Here is a 26,416-nt window from a genome sequence, read left to right on the forward strand (position 1 = left end):
TCATCCTATGAGACTTCCACAGTCCTGCTGAGCACCAAAGAAGAGATATAACAAAGCCACAGTTAATAGTGTAATAGGTTCTGTCTTTCCCTGCAGAGCAATTTGAATATGACTTTCCTAAATGATTCTTTGAAGTGGGACTGTATTTGACTTTGTACCAAATTCAGCCTCTTCTTGCACATCATCTGTGTAAGGTCGACTGCTCGTGAAGCTGAATACCAGCACAGTGCATGCTCCAGGGCAGTCTGCCCTCTGAACAAATCTTAATGTGGTGCATTTGGTGAACTTCCCTTTCCGTGGTTTCTCAGGTGATTCCAGACTTTAAAGAACAAGAATGGGACCCAAAAAACCCGGAGAAATATGCTGGGATTTTCCGTTTCCGTTTCTGGTGCTTTGGAGAATGGACAGAGGTGGTGGTTGATGATCTGCTGCCAACGATGGATGGGAAGTTGATCTACTGCCATTCCAATGTGAAAAATGAATTCTGGAGTGCATTGTTGGAGAAGGCTTATGCAAAGTATGAACTAATTAATTGTCATTTTAGTCCTCAGTGCTATCCCTTCTATCAATTTGCTTTTCTTTCAACTCTATCATACTTTCCATAGGTTTTAGGTTTACTGCTAGTAGAGGACCTAAAAATGATTGAAAACTCCTCCTTTAATCTGCATGGAGGAGGTGAGTCAGAAGACTGCAATGTACTTTCCTTCAGCAGCCCGAAACCTTAAGGATCATTACACTTCTTTCCTAGAAACCCAGCAAAGGATTATGTGCAACTTTGATGTTTTGTTTTGTTCTGTGGTGAGACACAAATGTATTTCCTACATTTAAGCTGAATTACAACTTGGTAACTGAGAATGTTCTGTGTTACCTCCAGGCTGGCTGGATCTTATGAGGCCCTGGATGGAGGCAGCGCTGCAGATGCAATTGTGGATTTCACTGGAGCAGTGGCAGAATCTATTGACTTGGTACAGGGCAAATATGGAGAGATTATTTCTGAGCAGATGAAGCTGTTTGAAGACTTGCTGAAAGTGCATAAAAGAGGCGGGTTGATCAGCTGCTACATTGCGGTATGTATAGAGAGGTGGATTTGAAGAGTTAATTTCAACTTAAAAAATCTGGGAAAAATACCATTATTACTATAAGTATATTGAGTGTGTCCTTCATTTGTATGCTTTGGAAAAGCTTCCTATGGAAAAAGCTAGTGAGTTGGCAACGCTGTCAGCCAAGTACAGCTCCGTGAGCCACTAAATACAATCACAAAACCACAAAGCCGTTTGTGCTGCCACTTTACTGTGGATGTGAAATACTATTCTTTCTGAATCGTCACACTTGTGTATTGACCCGAGGTTAATCCACCCAGAATGCCCTAATTTACAGGCCAGATGGCAGGGTTCATTTTCTTTATTTCTGAGGGAAATTTGTTTAGAGAAAACAGTTCTGCTGGCACTGAGCTGCTCAGACTTCTTGACTTTGGTTGTGATGATGCAGTTGTCTTGTCAGTGTAGCACTGGAGCTGAGCTGAAGGGCTGAGCTCACTTGATTATTCAGGTAGTGCTGTTTGTTAATAATGGATGGCAAACCAGACTTCATGTGAATCACGTTGTGAACGTTGTTTCTGGGATGATAGGTTGCTCCCAAATGCTAAGGCAGTTGTTTCTTAACATGGATCTCCTGAGGAGATAGGCTAAATACAGGGAGCTGTGTTTAAAAAACAATTGAATAGACAGTTGTAATGCTTTCACTTCTTCCTAGCATTATATTTCTGCCTGTCAAGTTAAACACAGATGCTTCTAAACATTGTTTACACAGAGGCTTTTCCTGTTGGTTTGGCTTGACTTGTCTGCAGTTATCACTTTTTGATAGATGTATTATACACAAAACAAAGCTTGCTAGGTATAGAATATTTAATACTCAAGTGGCTTCATTGCTGACTTACAAACATGTCATCATTTTCCTTGGATTATGAAATAGCCCTGAGAGCCATCATTTAGAGATTTGAACAGACAGTAGATGTTTAAATATCTCATTTAAATAAATAAATGCCTTCAGAATGAGGTGGGAAAGGCAGCTCAGCAGTAAGAAAAGCCAAGCCTGGGGGATAACAAAAGCTGCAGGAGAGGTTACAGACTCCCATGCTGTCAAGGACTATTGTTTGCTTTTAGTTGTGAAAAATGCAAGTGAAAGTGTTACATTGGAGAAAGCCCAAACCCATTGGAAATGTCAGCCAATCTTGGTGTAACACATGAGCTGATTCTTTAGGAGCTGTTGTTGGTGAAAAGCAAAGAGGTCTTGGCGAGAGTCTCATGGTTGCCAGACCATCTGTCAGTTCCAATTTGATAGAAATTTCTCTTTTCTTTCTTTTTCCCCCCCGATTTCTTATCTCTGGGGACTGAACACTGTTGTATCAGTGCTACACCTGCCTTAGGAGAAGGACCGTGTCTGTTTAGACCAGAGAAATTCTGCAATGGGTAAAAATATCTGAGGAAGCGCTATGTGCATGTCATACCTTGAATAAGTCCAGCTTTCTCCACCAGAGCAAAGGCTTGATCGTTTTGCTCTTTAATTAGCTTACTGTAAGTTTACACACAAGGATCTGCACTAAATCAGATATTCCTTCCTTGTTGCCGAGGGAGTGAGTGTCTATAGGCCCAGTGGGTTATAAACCAACATAGGTGAGAGAGACTGGATGTGGCTCAATGCAAAGATGTCCATGCTGGCTCCATTTGGATTGTTTCTTTTCAGAAGAAGAGTTATAGCATTGATACAGCTTTACTTTTTCCGTTGTCCTGTCTGGTATGTGTTCCTCAGAATCAGCATTGCACTGGCTTTGTAAAGGGCCAGTCATTCAAAGCAGCTCCAGCATCTTTACATGATACTGCTTTTCTGGTTTTAGGTGTACTTATGAGATTAAGTGGATGCATTAAATGAAATTGTTGTAGCCATCAGCCCAGTCTTTAACTCTCTGAGGCCAGGAGGAGACAGAATGGCTGTGGCTGTAGCAGGCAGTATTCTCCTGTGCTGTGCACTTGTCAAGCACTGTCATGCAACAGACTAGTGAGCCACTAGTTTTGAGCCCCCGTGCTGTTGTCTTCCTGCATAATCAAAACACTTGGGAAGGGAACATATAGCTCTGTGAAAGAAAACAAACCTTCCCCATCCTGCCCCTTGAACATGTGTCTGTCAGGTCCCTCAGTGATGTGAGTTCTTTTTAATTGTCATTCTTGGTGCTAAAGGCTTCCTCTGGCAGTGCCAGTGAAGTGGAGACAGAGATGGGTCTTATCATCGGCCATGCCTACTCAGTGACTGCAATTCGGAAGCTGCACCTTGGAGAGAGGCTCATATTCTCTTTTAAGGCAGAAAAGCTGTTCATGATCAGGCTGAGGAATCCCTGGGGAAAAAGAGAGTGGAATGGCGCATGGAGTGACAGGTAAGTGCTGCAAAAGGAATGAAGCTGTGATTAGGATCACTGGTTAGGTGCATGGTTAAACACTGTTAGGACACAATGTTAGTCTGCAATACTTAGGAGTGATGGCTGAACTATTGTGCCATCTCTTGGCATTCTTTGAGCAAATGAAGACATCCTGGAGGAGCCAGGAGGTTTTGGCTTCCCGGACCTGTGTTTACTGTATATATACATCATTGCTCTGACACACTGGGGCATGAGTAGAAAAATGGTCTACTATTAAGTGATGAGTCAAGAACATGAGGTTTGTTCCCAGCTTCGCCGCTGAATTTGTCTGTGACTCAGTTTCTCGTCTGCAATTGCTAGCTGCTGGGGATGGTTTCAGCCTCTTATTCTTGGATAATTTAAGTGATTGGTGAAAAATGCTGTAAAATTGCCACATTTGTGATTTCTGGAGTTATTTTCTTATGAATTTTAATGTGGGCATTGAGCTTAGCAGGCACCTCTAGAGAGACAGAAATGATGGCTGTAGGGGTTGTATTCCATCACTGCAATTTACACATGAAAAAAACATTTAACTGGGATGGTACAATTCAATGTTGTGCTTACCAGCCGCTGTTAGCATTTAATAATGCAGTGTTCTTAGCAGGATAATAAGTACTTATCTTTTATACTTTAGCTAGCAAAAATCTATTACTTTCAAAGAGTTTGGTCCAGGTGAAATGCAGAGAATGTGCAGAACTACTGTGTCTTGCTTAACTTGTCTTGGCACAGCCACCACTCCTGCCAGTGGAAGCACTGAGGACTCTGAGGTTGGCCCCTGTTTTTTGGCCTAACAGAATTAAATTGAGAATTTCCAAATAGGTGAAGAAAATGCCTGTTATGGCAAGCAGCCTCCCTTCCCTCCTGCCAACCATGTTCAGCTTTATCCTCCAAGTACTTCTGGAAAGGGAGTGAGGAATTGTGGCTCTGTTCGTCTAATGTAACACATTAGGAAAGGGGCTTATGCTGTTTTCTATTGTGTTGTCTGATTTAAGCATCAGACTGCTTGCATTTAGGATCCTGTGCTCCCCTGCAGTCAGTGGAAAGAGGCAGATTCCTCCAGGGGACAATGCAGAGCACGTAAGTTGTGTGCTAACGCAGGCAATGAGGTATCCGTGCAGTGTAATGTCACGCTGGAAACTGGACACTAGGCTCCTGCTGCAGCAGTTTCTTTTCAAAGGCTCTCTGGGGAAATCTTAGACCTCAGGTCTCTTTTACTTAAAGAAATATAAGACAAAGAGAATTCTCTGGTCTAAGCGAGGTGTTCAATAAGCTCCTGAGGAGGAAAACTAGGTTTCTTTTGAAGGGCCTCCGGGGAATGGATTCAATCTCATACGACCTTCCAAACCAGCTGTTTTAGTGTCCTAAGGGAGGCTGTGACAAAGGAAATCAAGAAGGTTCTGCTCCAGTTGTGACAATTCCCCATTCATCTCTTTCTTTTTTAGCAGCTTTCAAATCAATGGATGTTTTCAAACTCCTCCTGTAAAAGCCCGACTATCATCTGTCCTTTCAGTGTTCTGATGTTACCTTTATAAGGGACTAGCAGAGAATTTTCCTTGCAGTTTTTTTTCCCAGGAGACAGTATTTAGCTGAAGTCATTAATCATCCTTGCTGTTATTTTATGCCTCTTTTTTTCCCTTTTAGTTCCGAGGAGTGGAAGAAAGTCAGCAATTCAGAACGTAAGAGTTTGGGACTCACTCTTGAGAATGATGGAGAGTTCTGGTGAGTGAGAACCATGTGAAGGGTTTGCAGATACTGGTTACCCTGAGTAATTGTCATTAATTCTGCCATTTAATGATTTCAAAAACAACTTCCCCAAATGGATAAGATTATCCAGTCCTGGCACAAGGTCTGTTTCTTTTAAACTCTCAAGGGATGACAGAAGAACAGAAAAGATGGATTCAAACCCAGTAGAACAAAATTAGTAGTTCTTAGTAAATATAAGTTTCAAACACCCTCAAAATCTGTTATCTATATTTAGGACATTCAGTCGGAATCCAAAACTACACATGTGCTGGTTTACCTGATAGAGTGCCAAATATTGAACACTATGTCAATCCTGTGTCATGACTACTGTGCCTATCTGTGGGATTTTCAGGTCAACCATCACTGAGGTATCTATAAATACAATTACAGCCAAAGAATTTTTGTATCTGTTGGTGTTTTCCAGCATGGGCACAAGTGTTCATTCTCTACAGGATCTCTAGAACTCTAATATGACTCAGTGTAAAGCTTAGATATGCCGAGTCCATCCAGCAGCTTCTTCAGTAGGTCATTAATATTGCATCAAGTGTGCTGGGAGAGCTCAGTAAGAAAAGTCTTCTGTTTGCTTGGCTTTGTCAGAACTGGCAACTGGAAGGCACCTGTAGGGTTTGGTTCTGGGCTGTTAGTAAGCCAGGATGTGGTGGTATTTCAGAGGTACAAAGCTGTTAGAGGACGTGAATGTTTCTAACTGCTCTGCAACCCAGTCTGTCATTTCAGCAGGCACAGGTTATAGCATTGAGATGGTGCTAAATAAATGTCCAGAGTCCAGAGGTTTGAGTCCTGCTCAGGGACAGATGCAGCAATAAGGACCAAGGTGTGGATAGTGCTTTGGTTGCAGATAATCTCTTTTACCTTTGCAACATCCATGTTACCAAGTCCAGCCTGGTGGATGCAACCTATGCTTTAATCTTTAGGTTTAGGTGCTGTAACAAATCCAGAGCTGAACAAACCACACTAAGATGATATTGCTTGAAATTAAGCTCTAAGATAGTGTGATTGTGGCTTCACAAGATGGGCACCCTGGATTTTTTACTGGGCATGACGTGCTGTGGTATGGAATACCCCTTTGGCCAGTTTGGGTCAGGTGTCCTGTCTCTGCTTCCTCCTGGCTTCCCCTCCTCCCTGCCAGAGCATGAGGCTGAGAAAGTCCTTGGTCAGCATAAACATTACTTAGCAACAACTAAAAACATCAGCGTTATCAGTGTTATTCCCAGGCTGAAAGTCAAAAACACAGCACTGCACCAGCTACTAAGGAGGAGAAAAAATGACTGCTGTAGCTGAACCCAGGACAGTATCCAGCCCTTATTCCATACCATTCACGTCATGCTCAGATCCCACGTTTTTCAGTATACTATTGCTTTTGTCTCATAGATATATATATGAGACACCCACACACAAAGAGAGAGATATCGTTCCTTAGTCCATGGACCAATCCCTATAAAGTTGCTGAATTCATCCAGTCCATGATGTCAGGCTCCATCTCTTGTAACAGTCTTTCAGGGCAGGAGGGACGGTGCATAGTGTTGGGTTGTTGCCTGCTGATGACACCATTGAACTCGTCTGGTCACTGCTGAGCTCATCTGGTTTCGTCAAAATTTGTTCTTTGTTGGGGTGATGATGGGAGGGAAGTCAGGGCAGTTGCTGGTGGCCTGAAGATATCTAGCTGGTGGGCTATAAAAGTGTTATAGAGCAGGCAACAGCATACAATTGAGTTCATTGGCTGTTTTCCCCCAAAATCAAATCCCCTTGAGGTACACATCGGACTTCCCCATCTTCCCGCGTTACCCACCAAGTATATCCAGGCCCCTGAGCAAACCAGTATAGAAACTGGGGGGAGTTACCTGGGAGGTCTGGATCACTGCTCGGGTCGGGCTGGCTATCAGTCGGCAGGTGGTGAGCAATTGTATCCTCTCCCCTTGTTATTTCCCTTATCATTATTATCATTGGTGATAGCAGTACTGGTTTGTATTATACCTTAGTTACTGGACTGCTCTTATCTCAACCCGTGGGAGTTACATTCTTCTGATTCTCCTCCCCATCCCTCTGGGAGCGGGGGGAGGAAGAAAGGGGGGAGTGAGTGAGCGGCTGCGTGGTTCCGAGTTACCGGCTGGGCTTAAACCACAACACAAGTATTTCCACATGGAGAGCTTTCCTCTGGACAGCTGAGCAATGCCTCCTCTGAAATTACGGGAAGATTTCATGTGTAATTTTGGCTCTTTGCTGGGGTATCGCTGTTAATTTTTAAACAAACTATTACTTTCCTGGTGTCCCATGGTACAGGATGACGTTTGAGGACTGGTGTAAGAATTTCACTGATGTGGACATCTGCCGGATTGTGAATACCTCCTACTTCAGCATCCACAAGACCTGGGAGAAGAAAATGATGCATGGGGCTTGGGCAAAGAATTCAGAGCCCCTGTTAAATCGCTCTGGTGGATGCTTTGATAACAAAGAGACCTTCCTTCAGAATCCCCAGGTGGGAATCCCTGTGTTTTGTGAGGTATTGAAGTGTATCTATTTTAGCCAGGGCTTCTGAAATACCCACCCTGCTTAGGAGTTGGCAGTGATGATTTGACAGAAGTCTCATTGCCTGGGGCTGTCCTCTAGGAGTTTGCTGGTTCACTGCATGTTTCAGTGGTTTCTGTGAAATCTCTCGAAGGAGTTTAGATACTGGTTTAGGACTGATCATGTTTGGGGCTGATGAGTCAGACACAGCAGGATTAGTGAAGTCCTGTGTGGACTTCCTTCAGTTTCCTAGTTGAGAAGTTCCCAGAAAGGCAGCAAGTCTGATTTTCTAATGACAACTTCCTTCATTTAACATCCTTAAACAGCCTAAGGCCTTGGTCCACTGTATTTAAATAGTATCCCTTTGCATTAATCTAAAATTCTGAAAGTATCTAGTCTCTTCCCCAAGTTCACCCTCTCCTCAGCATTACAGACATTTCCTTGTCTCATCCTACCTGTCAAGTTTCAAGATATTCAGTTTATCTGTTCATCCATTCTGACTCCATTTCTCACCTTCCTGCCCTTCTCAGTGTTGTACATTTTCATCCCAGTGGCACAAAGCTGCCAGTACTGTCAGTGAGATTTGGGCACTTTCTGCTTTAGTTATTACTTTGAAAATCGACCTTCCTGTTCTTCTGTAATTCACCACATACTTTAGATTAATTGAGGATGTTCTTGTGTCTGCTTCTCTGCACTTGCATGGGAGGTTTCTGTCTGCACCCCTCAATTTCCATAGCGGGATACTGGAGATGTGCAGCCTTTGCTGTTCAGACTAGGAATGAATCTCAAACTCCCAGCTCATCCTGTCATACAGCTGTAGATGGAGATGCAGTTCTTCGCTGCTCTGTCTTCTGTCAGTGCCTCTTTTCCAGCGGATGATTTTAGTCAGATATTCCCCTGTATGATTCTGGACATATTCCAAGTGCTTGTCTTGGTCTCATTTGTAAGAGTTTAGCTGCCACGGAGAACAAAATACACACGTTACAGTTGAGTGCAATGCCTGATGCAATGGAAGCTCTTTTTATTCTGGTGTTACCTCTAGGCTAGTTGATTAAAAGGCTCTTAATAGCAGTGCTGGAACACATGTATGTTAGCTTAGGGCTGTAATAAATTACTGCAGCACACACTGCCATAATCTAGAGATGATCTCTCTCTGTGCTCCGTGAGTGAAATGCCTCCTGCGAACTAAGTTTGTACAGAGAGACACTGTGACACTTCCAATTCCTTTAGATAATGGAATTTAAGTATAAATGTATTCCTACAGCCACCCCCTGATTTCCAGGTTGTTACCCATTAGGACAGCTGAAATGTCATCAGCTCAAAAATCATCACAGTTGCGTAGCTCTCACCAGACCAAGAGAGCTCTCGTGCACTCTCACAGTTCCCCTTCCACACCCGCGTTTGCCCTGGAACACTTCAGGCTATCTGACAAGGTAACACTGCCTGTGGTTCAACAGGGACAAGAATTGAAATGTGCCTTACTAGGGGTTGCTGCGTGTTTGTATCTCACTTTTTAGATTCTGCAGAGGCTCTTTACATCCCCTAGGACTCTCTTCAGGGTCCTGTGCTTTCTCTGCTGCAATGTTTATGTAGCATACAAGTCAGAGTACAAAGAAGCACTGAATTTATACCAAAACCAGAATAGCAAGCAGTAGTCCTGTAGGAGGCCAATCTGGAACATAAATACTGCGAGCAACGAATGAAGCCCAGAGGCTTGGTAAAGCATTGATTTCCTTTCCAATACTGCTGTGCTTCAGCCAGCTCTGCTGGAGATTGGTGTTTCCTCCGTGTGGATGTGACACTGCCTGAGACCCAGAGGGTCAGGGATGAGGAATGGGATGGTGCCTTGTTCTGCAGAGCTCTAACCACAGGGGGATGTGAAGTCATTACAGGGGATCGTTCCACGGCAGTAACCAAGGCAGTCTCAGTATCTACCTCAGAACAAAGCACAATGGGGAATTGCTTTTTAGCTGCTCTTGGAGGAGAAGGGAGGGGGGAGATGAACCAGGGATGATATTCTTCTCCATGCTGTCAGGGAATTCTGGCTGAAATCAGAACATGTGGTGCACACAGTACCCAGCTGTGCAGAGCTGCAGTTTTATGCTTTTGTCTGTTTGCTTCACATTTAAAGGTCTTTGGAGGATGGAAGAATACAGCATCTGTCTGAACTTGGAGTAAAGAGTGTCCTCTTCTACTAGTTCTGGCAGCTCAGATTTGGCCTCTTATGCATGAAAGAAACAAAATTTACAGCAGTCTCTAATAGTGAGCAGATTTGAGTGTTTAATTTTTTGTCATATAAACAAACGCCTATCTGACCTTTTTTGTCTACTGAAAGGCTACATACTTGTGAACTGGTCTGGTGGTGATACTTAATAATGTAAGCAAATCTGATTTATTGAGATGGGAACTGCAGCCTAAACTTGAAATAAATTCCTTTGATTAGTCTTAAACCCAGGTTCGTTCAAGTTTACTCCAAGCAGTTTGGATATAAGATTTGCATGTTAAAGATGCAGGAGTCCTTCCTAGCCCTGTTTATTATTACAAGACAGTTTAATACTGTCTCATGCTGTCGTTTATGTGAATTACCTGTTTCAGTGTCTCTGATACTTTCGGTTTAAAGATCCTTATTATTAGCATTAACTTTTTAGCGGGGAATTGCTGGGAATGTCTGTTATATGGAGAACTCTCCTCCCACCTCCGAATATATTTTCATTTGCATCCTTTGTGTACACGTATTTCCTTGGTGATGGCTTTATCCTCATTATCCCAAGGCATTTCTAACAGCTTGCCCTCTTCTCTCTTTTACTAGTACATCTTTGATGTTAAGAAGACTGAGGACAAAGTGTTGGTCTCCTTACAACAGGAGGATCGCCGCAAATACAAGAAAGAAGGGAAAGGGGACAGCATCCCAATTGGCTTTGAAATACTAAAGGTAGGCGGGATCTGCGCTCCTGGTTCAGAGTTTGTGCAGCAGTCCTGCTGCATCCTGGCAATGAGATCTTCAGCAGATAGAGGCATGATTATCGTGGTGGGGTCTGGCTCTCCTCTCAACATGAGCTTTGCAAGTGTACTGCACCCAGTCACCAGAGCTGACATTAGACAGACTATTTGAACTGCATTGAATCTACTTCAGTTCAAACTCTGTTTGAACTAAGGGAACATAAGTCATTTTTCACTATTGCAAAAGAATTTTAAGTGCTTTTCCTACCTCAAGCTTTGAAGAGAAAGACCAAAAAAAATTAACATTTGAAAGGTTTTTATTTCTCCTTCTCACTGGAGGCTCCTGCCTCTATTTCATCAGCAATACAGCCAAGGGAATGAGTTTGAAAAGTCTGAAGTTTTCCTTTTGCCACTTAAAAAAAGAGTCAAGAGTGTTTTCAAAAGCTGGAGTGGTGAGTAGGAAATGAGCAGATGTGAAAAGGAACCAAATGGATCCCGAACAATAATTTAATTGCATTCCCAGAGCAAATTGAGTAAAATGAAAGCATACAAACTGAAGGGAGGGAAGCAAGAGAAACAGCTATGTGTGTGCTTTTTCACTGAGGATCAGGGTTATCTTATCATCTGTTGCTCTAGCTAATGAGACTACGCTGAACCCTACCCTAAAAAATAGCCAGTTTTAACAGTCAGTTAGAGCTCCTGACATCTGCATCACACTTCTTCATTTGACAGTCACCTGTTAACCACAGAGGAAGGAGGCAGCTGAATCTCAGCCTCATTTAAGATGCAGTGAAGCTCAGTGGAAGAGTCTTTGAGGAGTGTGCAGGCATCTCTGAATGCATCTTCAAATCTCTGCAGTAGCATTTTATCTCTGTTAGTGGGTGCATGTCTTTGCCATCCCAAGCTTTCACCTCTACTTAAGGGTATATACTAATGCAGTGAAGTGTGGAACAGCACTGCTTGGGAGCCTGTATGGGCTAGTGGGTTGCCCATCAGCCCTATCTCTGCCACAGCTTCTGTGGGTGAAAAACCATTTGCCAAACCATTTGCCTTTATTGCACATTGTCTTTTCTGTCCATGAAAGGCTGTGTGATGTGCAGGGAAAATCCTGCCTGTTAGCTCTGATATCCTTCCTTGCATTAATCCATGTACTGTTCTGTGGCTGTAGGTGGAGGATAACAGAAGCTATCGACTACACAGGCTGACTGTGCAGGAGAGAGTGGCCACATCTCCGTACATCAACATGCGCACTGTGTTCTTGAAGAGGATCCTCAAGCAAGGCCGCTATGTCCTTATCCCAACTACCTATCATCCTGGCATTGCTACAAAATTTATCCTGAGGCTCTTCACAGATGTGCCATCAAAACTCAGGTAGGTTGTACTCATGGAATCGTAGAATCAATTAGGTTGGAAAAGATGTTTAAGATCATCAAGTCCAGCCTCTCCCTTGCCCACATTGGCTGCATCTCCTTGGAAATGGTTACCTGGCTGCCCTCAAATATCCCTGACTCATTAGCTCATGTCATTCCAGAACCAGGCTCTTGAGATGCTCAGGGTCACCTCCAAGAACCTCCAGAAGCCTCACAGGGATTTGTGCATGGTCAGGACATTTTTACTTATGAACCTAGTGGACAATTTAGTTTGGGTCTTTTGACCTTTTAGTTTGGCTTTTGTAGTTGCCCCCAGTTGTAGGTCAGAACACAGAGCAGTGTTTGCAGTTACAGTTGGCACTGTTTGTTTCTTTGACCATCCCCTTTGAAAGCAGTAGTTGTCTGCAAGGGCAAAACTAGTGTTTCGTGAAATCAGGCCTGCTGAATTTTTTCTTGCTTTGATACTGTTTTCCATGATTTAAAGCTGTTGGGTTTTTCCACCACTTTTGCTGCCATGTGAAAGATAACACAAATCTGGTTTGCTTTGCTTTGCTCTGCTCTGCATTTATTTCTTAAGTCTGTCATTTCTGTACCACAAACTTCCAAAATGTTAGATGAGGAAAGAGTACAAATCTCATGTTCTGTAAATGCCAAATTTCCATAACCATTGATTGTTTGCTTGACATTCATTACTTCAGTTGGTTTTCCCATGATTTTTCAGGGAGCTGAAGGCAGATAAGCCTAAAATGACATGTTGGAGTCTTCTCTGCGGCTATCCACGCAGAGTCACCCAGATCAAAATTCACTCTGCAGAGGGCTTACAGAAGCAAGACAGATCAGGTGGTAAGTGTAAAGCGAGCTCAGGTGAGCGGAAGGGGGCTTCTTCAGTCCTCTAAAGGTCTGGGTTGAAATGTAAATAGTCTGAAATTATCCAAACAAACCCAAGATTTATGGGATTCTTTTCAGCATGTTGTAAAATCTGCCCAAAAGGAGAAATCAGGTAAATAAGAGGATACCAACCAGCAAGAGTTATGTGTCATCTGTGCTGGTCCGGATGGGCAGCAGTAGCCAGACCATCCTGAGAAGCTTTTTGTGGGGATTAGTAAGAAATTCACCTTTCAGGGTTACGTGCTTTCTAAATGGAAAATATCCAGAGAGACAGCTGAATCACACAGACTCAGGTAGTGTATTGCACTTACCTCAGCAATGTCATTCACAGCCTTCAGAACACTTTTTTTATTCATTACCACAAGCTTAACAGCACTTCAGGGAGGAAATTACGGTTTTCAAACAACCATTTCCAGCTGGGTAAACTAGGACAGGGAGAGGTTAAGTGACCTGTTCAGGGCTGTGTATCTACATGTCAGAGGAAGTGTCCTGAAAGGCACTAAAATGTCTTTTTGGCACCTGATGTTGACAGTTAATTAGGAGACTTGTCCAGTTGTCATTTCCTTCTTCATTTTCTACTCTTACTCTCCCTCTGTTGGCCTTCATTTTCCATGACCAGTGCAATAGATAAAGGTAATCACTGCGTGGTTGGGAGGGAGAAAACAAAGGAGCAAAGGCACTATGGTGAAATTTGTACAAGAAACTAAAGAGGTTCCTGAGCATCTGCTGTGTTTGCTCCAGGTAACTCTTCAGCTCTCTTCAGTTTAAGATGTGGAGCTCAGTTGCATTAACTCCTTGCGGTAAAGAAGGCATTGGACTTAGACCTGTAGTACAGTTTATCTTCAGTCTCACAAAGCAGCTATCAAATTTCTCCCACCAGCTGGCTACAGTTTTATTCTAGTCCCCTTTCCATCATTATTCCTGGCACCCACTGCATGGTGACTGAATGTACTTTTCACTGTGAAAGCCACTTTCTGTTAAGTCTGGTTGTGTCTTCAGGGAACAGCAATGTTGGAGGAAAGAGATACAGAAAATACAGGAGCCACAAACACTTCAGTTAAGCTGTAGGGCTCCATGTTCTCAGCAAGGATGGGTGAGACTGAAGGGGCTGTGTGTGACAAGAATAGCAGAGCAGTGCATTGAAAAGAGGCAGTTTGCTCTTGTTCTTACCCTGGGAAGGACGTTTTCATTTTTAAGGGTGGGTTTGGTTTTTATTTTTTCTTTTAAAATTCCTTAAACACTTTTCTCTACCATCCCCTGCAGTAAAGCAATAAAAGCCAGTTCTCCACCCTTAGCATTTCACAATCCTTAGCACAATCACAGCTGTGACAAGATCATTAAAAACAGTTGCCTGCAGATGCCAAAGACCAGGCTTCAGCTCAGAGTGTTGTGGGATCTGGTGCATTGTGACACACACCCTCAGGAATACACAAATAGGAATTGCAACCAGTGTGTAATAGAGACTCTAACTACAGCATAGCCCAAATACCTTTAGGACCCAGAACTACCACACGTGGAAGCATCTTCTTCCACTTCAATTTCAGCAGCCAGTGTGGGGCTGATGATAACCCCGACAGAACTGAACAAGTAACCTCTTGTGGGAAGAACTTTCTATAGGAAATGGACTCACAAATTTCTGTTAAAACCTAAGCACAATCAAGCAACGTCTGCTTGATTATTTTTTTCTGCTGAAAAAGATGCAGAACTGGGTCAAGTGATACTATTTGTGAATTAGTATTGAATACATCAAGTGGCTGCAAAAAAATCAGTCTATCATTGTGTTTCCATTTCCTTGTGAAACAACGAGCCATTTTAAATTCCTCAAAACCAAAAAGGGATGTGCACACAAAGCCTAAATGAATCCTATTGTTTGGCTTTGAATTTCACCAGAAAAGTTAAAGTATTTTCCTTTTGTATCAACATAAAGCTTTCAGTAAAAGCCCTTGTCTCTTTCCAGCCTGTAGTTCCAAATCTCATCCATTCAGGGGGCTCTGAAGGAGAGCTCAGCTACTTAACTTCAGTAGCTTCCCTATTATCTTGAATACTGCTGTGAAATCCCTGTCTGAATACTTCTTTATTAGCCTTTTTTCCCTATAAGTATCTCCAACTCAGTATATTCATAGCTTGCCCTGCAGAATGTCGTATCTTACAGCAGCTTCAGACACATGAAGTAGGGAGAGTGTGTAAATAAAACCCCCATGAAGCCAAATGTGCACTGCTGACATGTGTCCTACACACTAAAATCCAGCTGTGCAGTGAGCAGGATGACACCCATAAACAGCTCTCTGCCTTCTAAAGGCACGTTGCTGGGAAATTTGGCAAAGATCCTGATGATACTAGAGTCTGGTTTCGGTAACAAAAGGCTGGGTATGGAACATGTTTCTCACATTTGGGTTTTTTGGGGTGGCTTTTTTTGGTAGATTAAAAGTGGATATAGACATTCCTTGAAGCGCACTGGCTGGATTGTAAATTTACACTAGAAAGTAGTGTGTCCAGGGACATGAAATATCCCATATTGTAAGGCTGCTTCTGAATGCTGCCACAAAAGAATGCAATTCCTTATTATCTCTTGTCTCCTCTCTGGCTTTCCTGGATCCATGTCTGGACCCTCTCCCATGCTTATCTCCAAGAGAAATACCAGCCAGGCATTTGACAAAGACCAGCTTTCTCCAAAGTGAGTTCACACCTCAGTCACACGGGCAGTTACCGGAATACCAGCCTTACCTGCTGCTCCTGATGTGAACTAGACTTAAAAGTCAACAGCAGCCTCGTGTCTGATCAATACTGTGAGATGAGGGAAGAGGCCACACAGCAGTTGCCACTGGGAGTGACAAGTAGAGGTTTCCTTTCAGGTTAGGCGCAGTCAATATGTTTATTCAAGTAGAAAATACATCATCTGTGGAAGTGGTTGTGTTTGCCTGCTGCGAAGAGGACCTCACACAAGGGTTTCTCATCTTCTGGTGTGAAGGTTGTTGGCATCTTGTTCCTCTGTGAGCTGCTGTGTCTGATTAGCACCACTGCATTTCACAAGGGCTTCCTGACTCCTTCCCCTTCTCATCTGCATCATCTCAGCTCTCAGGCTGCTTTTTGTCTTATGCTGTCGAATGTATTCCACCTTGTTCAACCACCTGGTTTGTCACTATCATCCCTTAGCATAGAGAGAAGACAAAGCTTGGTGATAAAGGAGGAGGTTAGGATTCACTCTGGAGCTTCTGAGAACTGAGACGTGGCATTACATCTCTCTGACAAGCTGTCCTGAAAGCATCAGGATGTCTCTCTGCTCTGACACTGGGGTATGCAGTTCCAGAAAGTCAGAGCAGCCTGAACAGAGATACCTTGTTTTATATAACTAGGATAGAGGGATTTCAGACTTGAATGCGCTGCTCTTCATGTGAGCCCATCACTGTCATCTGAGAGCTCTGCTTAGCACAAATTTCTGAGCAACTACTTCAACACAACTGGAAGAGAATGATGACTGCACAGTAAGTGCACACCCGGCCCGGTTCACAAGCTGGTTGTCAGCAGAAGCCTGTTCCCTGCCAGGGGAAGGTTGTTTAATCTCAATTTTCAGTGTTCATTGGAAAGCTCCTCCTTGCTGCTGTCTTTAATTCATTGTCCTGTCTGGAAAAAGTAACGGCTGGTTTGCTGTTGACAGGAATAGCGGATGGATGTGGCTGCCCAGACTCAATTCTGAATGCATATAGGCTGCTGCTCTTGGAAGTACCTCTCCAAGTTAGCTTGTTCTGAAGCTGATCCAACTATCTGTGAGCCAAGTGCAGTGGCAGGTTTGCAGGATGAGGCAGCACTGTGTGCTTGGAGATTTTCTGTCTCTCGTTCCCAAGTCTGCTTTAAAAACTGCTCTCACCGCTGTCACACTCCTTCCCCAAAAGCTTATCCTTGAGAACAAGCCACCTTCTGCATTTCTCACTGAAATTCCAGGTTGAATTCGCATGTTTGCCTTTCACAACTTTTCTAAACTAGGTATTTGTGATGCTCAGTATGTGACATACCCGGGAAGCAGAGTATCTGGTACCTTTAATGGCAGCTGCCTCGGGAGCAGTCTGAGAAACAGAAGGGAAGAGAAGGCAGCAAAACAGCTGGTAAATAATCCAGTTAAAGCATGAGAAGGGATGCAGAGAGAAAATGGAGCAGATGTGAGGAGAGGATTTCCTGATGCCAGTGGAAAGATTCCCTTTGGTTACCTGTATTTCAGGAGAAGCTAAGAGGTATCACATGAGCAAACACTCAACTGCAAAAAGCAAAACTACCTGTTTTAATTCGCAGGGCAGTGCTTGTGTCTCAGCCCTGTTTGTTCTGCTTGGCCCATGCATGTTTCTAGTTGACTGAGTTTGGCTCTCCGTGCACCAGTAATAGTGGTCTAGCTGGAGAAGAGTGGGAATGTCTATGAGAACGTTTCCTCAGAAAGCTTTTTGTTCTGGTGCAGTGCTGAAGGATGTGATGTTAGATCTGAGGAGCCAGTTCGCAAACAAAAAAAGTTAGCCTTAGACCACTGTGCATAGGTTTCTTTAAGCCTTAGAAATGTCATTACTGTTCAAATGTCTCTGGCTTTTACAGATTTCAGCCTTTCCTTTTGCACTGTTTTTTTCATACAGCTTCCCAATACAACGGCAAGGCCATAGGACTGATGAAACAGCTGTTTATACACAGCATGGTGTTCAAGGCACAGCTTGAGCCGTATGCATGCCTGAGAACTGGGCCCAGTCCTCCTTCCACTGCCAGAGCAGTTGCCAGAGTAGCAGCTCCAGTTGTTTTCATTCCCAGCTCATGGCAAATACTAGGATGTTGCTTTTCCACATTAGCAGCCCTTTCTGCATTGTCTTGGTACTGAAAATACACCCAGCCCAGAGCTGCAGAGACCTGGGCAAACTGTAGCTGAGAACATCCCTTGGCTCATCCCACATGTGCAGCTCTTCCATCTTTTTCTTTTGTTGTTGAATTGGAGCCAGTCCTCCCAACATAAATGGCCATTCAGCAATGCCATTCAGCAATGCCATCATGAGGTCATGCTCTGCAGGTGCCTTTCATGTTCCTCTTCTACCTCCTGTCTTTTCCCTGAGCTCTTCTTGAGAATTTGAATCTGTTTGTTTCACATGTCAGCTTTCCTTTTCCTTTCACATAGCAAGTCCCTGCATTAACAGCTCCCTGCTCCTGCAGATATGCCTGTCACCTCTTTAAGCTCTGTGTCCTTTCCCCCTGCCTTTTTATACCCTTTACCTCTTAATTACTGTTAATGATCAGACCTTGCTTTGCTCTTTGCCTCTGGCCGAAGTAGTTGACACCATTTAATGAAAGACCCCATTTTATTCAGATCCATTTTCCAAATCTCTCTGGGGAGGGGGGAGCTTTCCCATCACTGATCACACAGCGTGGTGCCGCCCCGTGCCCCAGAGCTAAATCCACACATTCAGTGACACAGAAAGTAATTGTCTCTCAGGAAAGCCAATACGCTGCTACCTGCTGTGGGAAGTGTGAGATGTTGTCAGGGTAACAGGCCTGGCATGTCTGACCAGGTGTAATCACAGTGCAGCACATGGGAAAATCTGCTTCTTTCTTGTCAGTGGAAGCAGCTCCTTCTGTTTTGGATGGAGCTGTTACGTGGTTTGTTTGTGCGAGGTGCTGGTATCTGTTCTTGTAAATGAGTGCCGTGTTTGAGGGAAATCATCTCGGGTATGAATGTTAAAAGGCAAAAGCTACCTTAAAATTATGCTGCCTTATGGCTGTCATTCTTGTGGTGGCATTTCCAAGTCGATGGATGGTGACAAAATGTGTGTCAGAAATGATCACAAGTCTGACTTACACACATTCAGTGGGTTTATTTAACATCCATATTTAAAAGGTAGCAAGGGGTGTCCATTAACAATAGGAATGGACAGAAATAGCTATGTTGAAATTCAAAACATGGTAGTGCCTGTGTTTAATTCAAGTTAATCACAAAGTGGAAAGGTCCGTTCCCTTTGAGGGTAAAGACAGGTGATTTCCAAATGGGTTCTTGCTCCCTCTTCGCATGGAAAGAAAATACCAATATTTATGACAGAGTAAAATGCTCCATGTAAAACCAACAAAGCATTTCTAGAATAGTGAATAATCTCAGTGCGTTACGCATGATTAAAGTGTAATTGAAAACATGAATTAGGACCTATAATAGATACAGACATGTTGTGATAACATAAACTTTCAAATTACATTGATCCAAATGACAGAACCGAGGAAATTGTCTCTGGTTCATGGGGAATGAAACGAGAAACTGGGGAGGATTTGCTTGGACAGTTTCCCACAGAAAACTTTGAAACTATTGCACTACTACAAAATGGTTTTGCATTTTGGCAATGTTTTATTTTTTGGGAGAGAAACTGCTTCTTGAAAACTACCTCCTAACACTAATACTCATGTCAGAATGAGCAGATAGCACTTTCAGGTTAGGCAGTCTAAAGGTGGGCACTCAGTGATCTAAAAGCATTTCTGAGCAGTTCCTGTCCTTGCTCTCTGTAGGAATTGTTGATGATGAACATTTTTTACCTCCCCTTTGGGCCCAGGCACTCAGAACTACACACCACATTTGCATATGCACGGATGCATTTTGGCTCTCACATCTAGAGCAGCCGGGGAGCTTAGAGTGTCACTTTGAAGACTTTCTGTAGATGAGCCAGGAGGATGCACAGCAAGGGAATGTGGCAAGATTGCAGTGTCAGTCTAGGAGTGAGCTGGTTTCCAGCTCTGAGCATCCAGTTCTTACAAGAAAGAGGTATTTCACCAGTGGATGTGCTCTGGTGCCCTATTCCTGTGCTTGGTAGCAGTGGTGCTGTCAGGCACAGGAGGGGATTGCTTCTGCTGGGTTTCTGGCCAGGTCTCAGCTGCCGTTCTGTGTCCTCATTGCTGTGCTGCTGATTGTGTTTTAGGAGCAGATCCCTATGTGCTTATCAAGTGTGAGAACCAGAAGGCGCGCTCCCCTGTGCAGCACGATACCACCAGTGCCATCTTCAACACACAAGTGATTTTCTACAGGAAGAACATTGACAGCCCTGTCATTGTCCAGGTGAGAGAAGCCCTGCAGGGTTATCTTTATTCCTCCTCTAGGCAGGCTGTGACCTAGAAAGCAAAAAGCTGAATGTAGCTCCTTATTTGCATAGCGTATGTAAATGAGCATGAAAATCCGGACTCTCCCACACACTCTCTAGACATTTGGCTAAATTTAGATGTCCTCCCCCTCCTCACTGCTTTTTCAAGGGGTGAATGGGGGTGACCCTCCTGCAGCACAACCCATTCAGTGAAGTGCAAGATAAGCACTGCTTCAGCTGGGTTTATTTCTGGTCCCTTGTCTCTAGGTCTGGAACAGCAACATCTTGTGTGACCAGTTCCTCGGGCAGGCGGTGCTGGCAGCTTCACCCAGTGACCCCAGAGAAGAGCAGACTCTGCAGCTCCGAGGGAGAGGCGGGCGGGCAGCAGCCGAGGTGCCAGGTCGCATCACCATCAAGGTTTTTTCCAGCGATGACCTTGTGGAACTATGAATACCAAAGCCCTGCAGAGCCAGAGAGAGCTGTCACTGCACAGCAGGGGGGCTTGTCTGTGCTTTCTGTGTGAATGACTCGGGAGCAAAGGTGGCACATAATCATAATCGCTTTAAAAAGGAAAAAAACCCTCTAACTCGCCACATTATCATGGATAATGGGGTTGAGGGGCTTTTAAAGAGGGGAAAAATACATCTTTATACATATATATGTTCATGATACAGCAAATACAGTAAAAGAGGGGCCAAACTAAATGTTAGCAGATAAGCTCATTAGGATGTGACCATCTTCCCCAGCAGCATCTTTCAGGAGCTCTTGGCACATAGGCTGGAAGCACATGTGACCGTTCTCACAGGTTCCCAGCACATCGTCATCTGTTCTCAGCAGTGGGACTGGAGGAAGCAGGAATGGCTGCATCTCCATGGTCACATACCAGCAGGTTGGTGGGGTGGCAAGCACAAGGTGGATTGGCATCGCTCAGTTCTTGTTCGCTGCCAGGCTGTATTTGGGAGGAGGATTTTTTCAGCTTTGATTGGATTTTTTTTCCTCTGTACAGGGATATAAAATTTCTGTTATTGCTTCAGATGAGATGTTTCTGTTCCTCAGTGAAAATGTCATTACTGAAGGAGTTCAGCCATAGGTCATAGCAGTAAGACCAGGCATGTGAGATCAACATTCAAACAGAAGTGCAGGTCTTGCAGTGCCTATTTGAACACCACAGCAGAGAAGAGCTTTGCCCATATAGAGGCTTTCAGATTGACTTTTATGTTCTTTTATTCTCCACCTCAAGCTGATGACTCACAAGTTGAGAAGGGCACCTCACGGTTCAGCTGTGGTTTTGCTCAGAGGACAAATTCAGTAATGGAAGCTTCCTTGCTAGGGAGGCTTTGTTTGATCCACGTGATGCTAAAAATGGAGTAAGATTCCTTTTGTTTCACTAGATGTGGTGGGTAGCACCAGACTGAAAGAGGCCAAAATTAGCTTCTGATGAGGATGGGTTTGTAAAGATGCTGTGCCCTGGCAGGTACCAGGTATCACTCTTGAAATTCAGCATCCGTTTATTGCTGACAGAGCTGAGGTCTTTGATGAAGTTTAACTTGAGTGTAATGGAGGACAGGTATTGTTTCACATTTCCTTCAAATCAGGGCTCTGGTACAGACTTTGCTTTAACTTTGCATGTGGCAGGGATTCCTCCTAGCACGTATTTCTGTGTTGTAAGGCTGTGCAGTGATTTGGCAGTGTAAAAGAGGCTCGCTGTGTTAGACCTCTTGGAAGTGGATTTTACGTGGTTGCAAATTCTGGTCTTGAAAGTGAAGCTAAAGGATGACTGCTCTGCCTTGTGGACAGCCAGGAACTGTGGATTTCTGTGTATCTCATAACCACTGCAGCCATTTTGTGCAATTTTGATGACTTATAAAATGGCCCTCAGCAGAGTTAATGTTTTTACCAAAGGTTTTGAAGTCTCCTTAGGGGCTCCAAAAGGCTCTTTGCTGTGGTAGGAAAATGCTTTCTCTGACATGTTGGAGATGGCATATAAGGCTATGAATGATACTACACTGCCATCAGCGTAGTTGCATGTACCAAGTAACTAAATCCAGCTCATTTTTTAAATAGCTTGGGCTCAAGCTGTTTGGCACACAGAGCATTTGTCAGATGTGAACTACATGCGGTTGGCAGCCCACAGGCAAGTGTAATTCTTTGCCATAGAGAAGTCATAGCTTCAGAGTCCTTCCTCTCAGATATGTTTGTAAGCTGCAATTTCTCAACAACCCCATGGACTTTCTCATGCAGACCAGAGCTCAGGCAAGCCACACAGGGAGCTGCAGCTTGGTATGGTCCTAGGTCCTATGGTCTCTTGTCCTAGCCCTGTACTAAGTTTGGTTTGCTTTTCCTCACACACTATTTCATGTCATGGTAGCTGCTTCTCAGCAGTGTGGCACGCGGGGTGACTGCAGCCCATTGGCACACCTTCACCATTGGGTGGAGAGCACCGTGCTGGCATTCCAGCATGGTTAAAGCCCCTCACTGCAGTTTGTAGGGCAACAACGTGTGCAGGAGAGAATGTTGAGGCAGAGGAAAATAAGTCATGTTGTATAACCCCCATTTCAGATAGATTTTTATTTAAGGGCTGTTGTGTATGAGATGTAAAAAGGTGATGATTTTTAGGCCTTGAGAATTATGTCAGCTCAAGACATACCCACAGTTTGTCCCTGTGGTGCAGGGCAGGGGTCCCTTGAACACCAGTGCTGGCCAGGCTGGAAGTGGAGCTCTGCTGCTCTCTCAGCATTGCCCTGAGGCTATCTCAGTCCGGCAGTGGTAGCTGTGGGAGGCTCAGGCGTGCCGAGGCCAAGCAGAATGGCTGTACCTCTGCATTTATTCGTTTCTGTAGGTCGTTGGAGCAGGCAGGATTTGCACATCAGCAGGAGCTGATCCAACCTGGAACACAACTACTGTGCTGATGTACGGAGGCTTCTGGCTTCCTAAAGCCAAGGCAAGAGCAGGTTGGAAGGGGTTTGCACTGCTGCCTGCTCCGTGCAGGAGAGCCCACACCAGGCAGGGGATGGTGCCGGCTCTTTCTCATGTTGGACATCTTGCCATGCACTGAAAGCAAAGCCGGCAACAACAGTGAGTGTGTGGCTTACATGGAAGGTAAATGTGGTCTGTTTGAGGTAAGAGGTGAGTGAGGTAAGATTGCCTTTTCAGACAGACACAGGAATTCAATATCAAATGCTAACAGAGCTGGGCAGTACTTTTTAATAATTAATGTTAACCTGTGGGAAAACTAAGGGGTGGTTTTGTGTGTGGGACTGCATTTATGTGTGCACTTGAGCCATCTTCAGCAGAGAGTTATGGTCCCCAAAAATGAAAAGAGAGGGAAGTATCTGGAAAATGTTTCATTACAACCTTTCTTTACTTTTCAATATGAAGTGACCTAAATAAAAGGTAAACAAAAAAATAAGCATGTTCAGTGATTTCTGAAATGAAACAGTTGAAATTGGTCTGGGATGACACTAAATGACATTTTTCAGCATGCTTGAGAGGAAGAATGGGTCTCAGCTGGTCACAGAACAGCTTTTCCCCCTTCCTGCCTTTTGCTTCACAACTGGTCCCCACTTTTGCCTGATGAGTTCCCAGCTCATCCTGGTCTCCATTGCACTGTCGCCTTCCTTGCTCTCCCTCACGCTGAGGAAGACCAAGCCCCAGGTCTGGGGACCCATCCTGTCTGTGCTGCACAGCAGCAGTGGTGCGGGAGTGCTGCTGGATTTCATGGTGTAATTCAGACCCACTCTCCACCCCTTGGCCCCAGCAGAGTGCTATTTACATTGCTTACTTAAAAATGCTATTTCTTTTAGTGAAGCCCAGTTTTTATTCTCACTGCTGTATTCCCATTCCCTTTCCTCCCTCCCTTCACCAGGATGAGCTCTCTGACTCCCCACGGCTCATGTTGGGCTGATAGTTATTTATCTCCTCCAGCACACCAGACCGCTCTGCGAGGAGTGATGGACTTGGCTGAGCGCAGGGCTCAGCGCTGCTGTTGGGGCTGGAATTGCTCCTCTCCACCTGTGGTTTTGGTGTTTGTCTCCACTAACTCCTGTTTGGAATTCTCACTCCAGGGTGGATGGCTGGCTGGACTCTGCAGCATCACCTCCCTGGCTGGGGCACAGAGGATGGCGAGCAACCAGAGCTGCCGCTTCCAGCCCCCATCTGTGAGTGCCCTGCCGCTTCTGGGACTGACAGCGGCTCTCGGTGCTGCCGGGCCAGCGCCGCCCCTCGAGGTGAGGTGTGATGCTCAAGGGCTTCTCTATGCCAAGGACTCTGGGTTAAGCCGGGCAGGAGCTGCGCTAAGAGCCACAGCAGGCACCTTTGCAGTTCTTCTCCCGCCCGGCCGGGACCACCATGGCGTTTCCCGTTCCCAGGCGTTTCCCGTTCCCAGGCGTTTCCCGGTTCCAGGCTCTGGACGCGGACCCTCCAAGGCCGCCGCTGGGGGGCGCCCGCGCCCCGCTCCCGGCGCCGCCGCCGGCCCTGGCTGAGGGGAGCAGCCGCCATCTTGCCCGTGTGGCGGCGAGAGGGCGGTGGGTGCTGGTTGGCCGTGCGGGGAGTCTCTGGTACCAACATGGCGGTGTCGGTGTGACACCCTCCTCCTCCTCCTCCCCGCCGTGTGTGTTATAGATGTGTGTAGATAAACCACAGAGAGCTGAGTGATGTCTATGTAGAGAGAGAGAGAGGTGTGTGTGTGTATATATATATATATACACACACATGCATATATATATATATATATACACACACACACACACACACATGCATATATATATCGTGTGATTTGCCCTGGGTGAATCACAGTGGCTTTCTCAGTCAGGTGCTTTATTTGACTTGTAGCCCCAGAGGGACTGGTTACATAACCTCCCCAGGGACTAAGGTAAGACCAGTGTGCCTGTGGCTTCCTGGGTCCTCCTGGTAGAGGGGGTGACTTTTGCCTTCCTTCAGGATGTCCCTGATCCCCACAACATCTCAAAGACGATGGAGAGCGGGACGGCCACATCACCCAGCACTCCCAGCACCCATGGGTGCGCATTGCCAGGACCACACCAGAGAGAGTGAGCAGGATACAGCTCTATAAGGGTCTATCTCTTTTGTATGTCTGCTATATACCTATACCAAACATGTATGGATAATGAAAGACAAAGTGTTATATAGTTACATGAGTTGCTTACATGCTCTTTCATATATATAAAAAGTATGTAACATACATACACACCCACAGTGCTATAGCTACATATAGAGGTATATTAAAATATATGGATGGATATCTTTATTTATAAAGTATTTGTAAAACAATATTCATTGTTTTATAAAAGTGTTTCTGAATGTATATATAAAATATGGAGAATTATGTATTTGTATGGGGGGGTCTATCTGGGAATACATACACACATACGAAAATATTTTCATATGCATATCTAAACCTACCTATATGTAAAATGGGGAATGTTACACAGTTGTAGAAGGGTGTCTCTCTCCCCTCCCATATATAAGGTGTGTGCATATATAAAACATTTTAATGTATTATTTTCAATTTTAGTATGTATTTTTAGTATTTTAAGTGTCTTTTATATAAGGCTAGAAATATATGAAGGGCTCACACATGTGTAAAATATAAATAGTATATACTTTACAGAAGATACCATACATTGTCTTAGTCATGTTACTCTCTAGTCACGTTACTCTCTCTATATAGATGTATATCTATATATATATAGTGTCTAAGATTTATAGAAGGGCCTCTCTGTGTATATATAAAAATACATACTACATAGCTGGCTAAGGAGGGAGCATTATGTGTAAGGGGCTACAGCACACGAGAGTTATAGGGGTAGGTTGCATGTATGCACACAACTAAACTATATAAACAACTATGTAATCAGTAAAAATATATTTTTATATATATAGCCATGGAGAGAGGGTGTGTTAACTGGTTGTATGGCTCTGGCTTTAGTGGGCATGTGTATGTATTCATACATGTATTCATATGTATACTTTGATATGGATGGCTGATGTTCCAGGGATACAGCAGGGTCTCTCTCTCCTATCCCCGCCCCATGTGTACTCGCATCTATAGATAGAAGAAGTCCATAACTATAGAACACACACTCTGGCAACGTGCTTATGTTCAGAGCGTGTGTGCTCATGCTCATGTGCCTGCAAACCTTCTCCTCTCCTCCCCCTATACACAGTATAGAGCATGTGTATGGCTATAACACTATGAACTCGCTGTCTAGAAATACAGTAATTATGTAGGATATTGCGTGTATGTATTTCACACATTTGTATATATCTCCCCATATAATGTGCCGTTGCTTTCTCAATCTCTATGTATTAAATACATATATAAATACAGCTATAAAATACATGTATATTTAGTGTATTTATATATGTATAATATTTAGTGTGTTATGTATATATACATACCTTTATAT

At 44.2% G+C, this 26,416-nt stretch overlaps 1 protein-coding gene across 3 annotated transcripts in view; it reads left to right on the forward strand.

Moving 5' to 3' along the window:
• The window catches only part of CAPN6 (calpain 6), a 60,816-nt gene extending 38,213 nt beyond the window's left edge, over window positions 1–22,603 (forward strand). For all 3 annotated transcript variants that reach the window (XM_030497282.1, XM_030497284.1, XM_030497283.1), the window contains exons 5-14: window positions 309–517; window positions 875–1,067; window positions 3,234–3,427; window positions 5,090–5,167; window positions 7,490–7,685; window positions 10,524–10,646; window positions 11,823–12,025; window positions 12,746–12,867; window positions 19,830–19,966; window positions 20,256–22,603. In XM_030497282.1, the coding sequence (XP_030353142.1) occupies window positions 309–517; window positions 875–1,067; window positions 3,234–3,427; window positions 5,090–5,167; window positions 7,490–7,685; window positions 10,524–10,646; window positions 11,823–12,025; window positions 12,746–12,867; window positions 19,830–19,966; window positions 20,256–20,438 (1,638 nt within the window). In that variant the 3' untranslated portion in view covers window positions 20,439–22,603. The remainder of the gene's footprint in view (window positions 1–308; window positions 518–874; window positions 1,068–3,233; window positions 3,428–5,089; window positions 5,168–7,489; window positions 7,686–10,523; window positions 10,647–11,822; window positions 12,026–12,745; window positions 12,868–19,829; window positions 19,967–20,255) is intronic.
• Window positions 22,604–26,416: the final 3,813 nt, after the last annotated feature.

Source organism: Strigops habroptila, chromosome 9, assembly GCF_004027225.2.
Source record: "Strigops habroptila isolate Jane chromosome 9, bStrHab1.2.pri, whole genome shotgun sequence".
NCBI lineage: Eukaryota > Metazoa > Chordata > Aves > Psittaciformes > Psittacidae > Strigops > Strigops habroptila.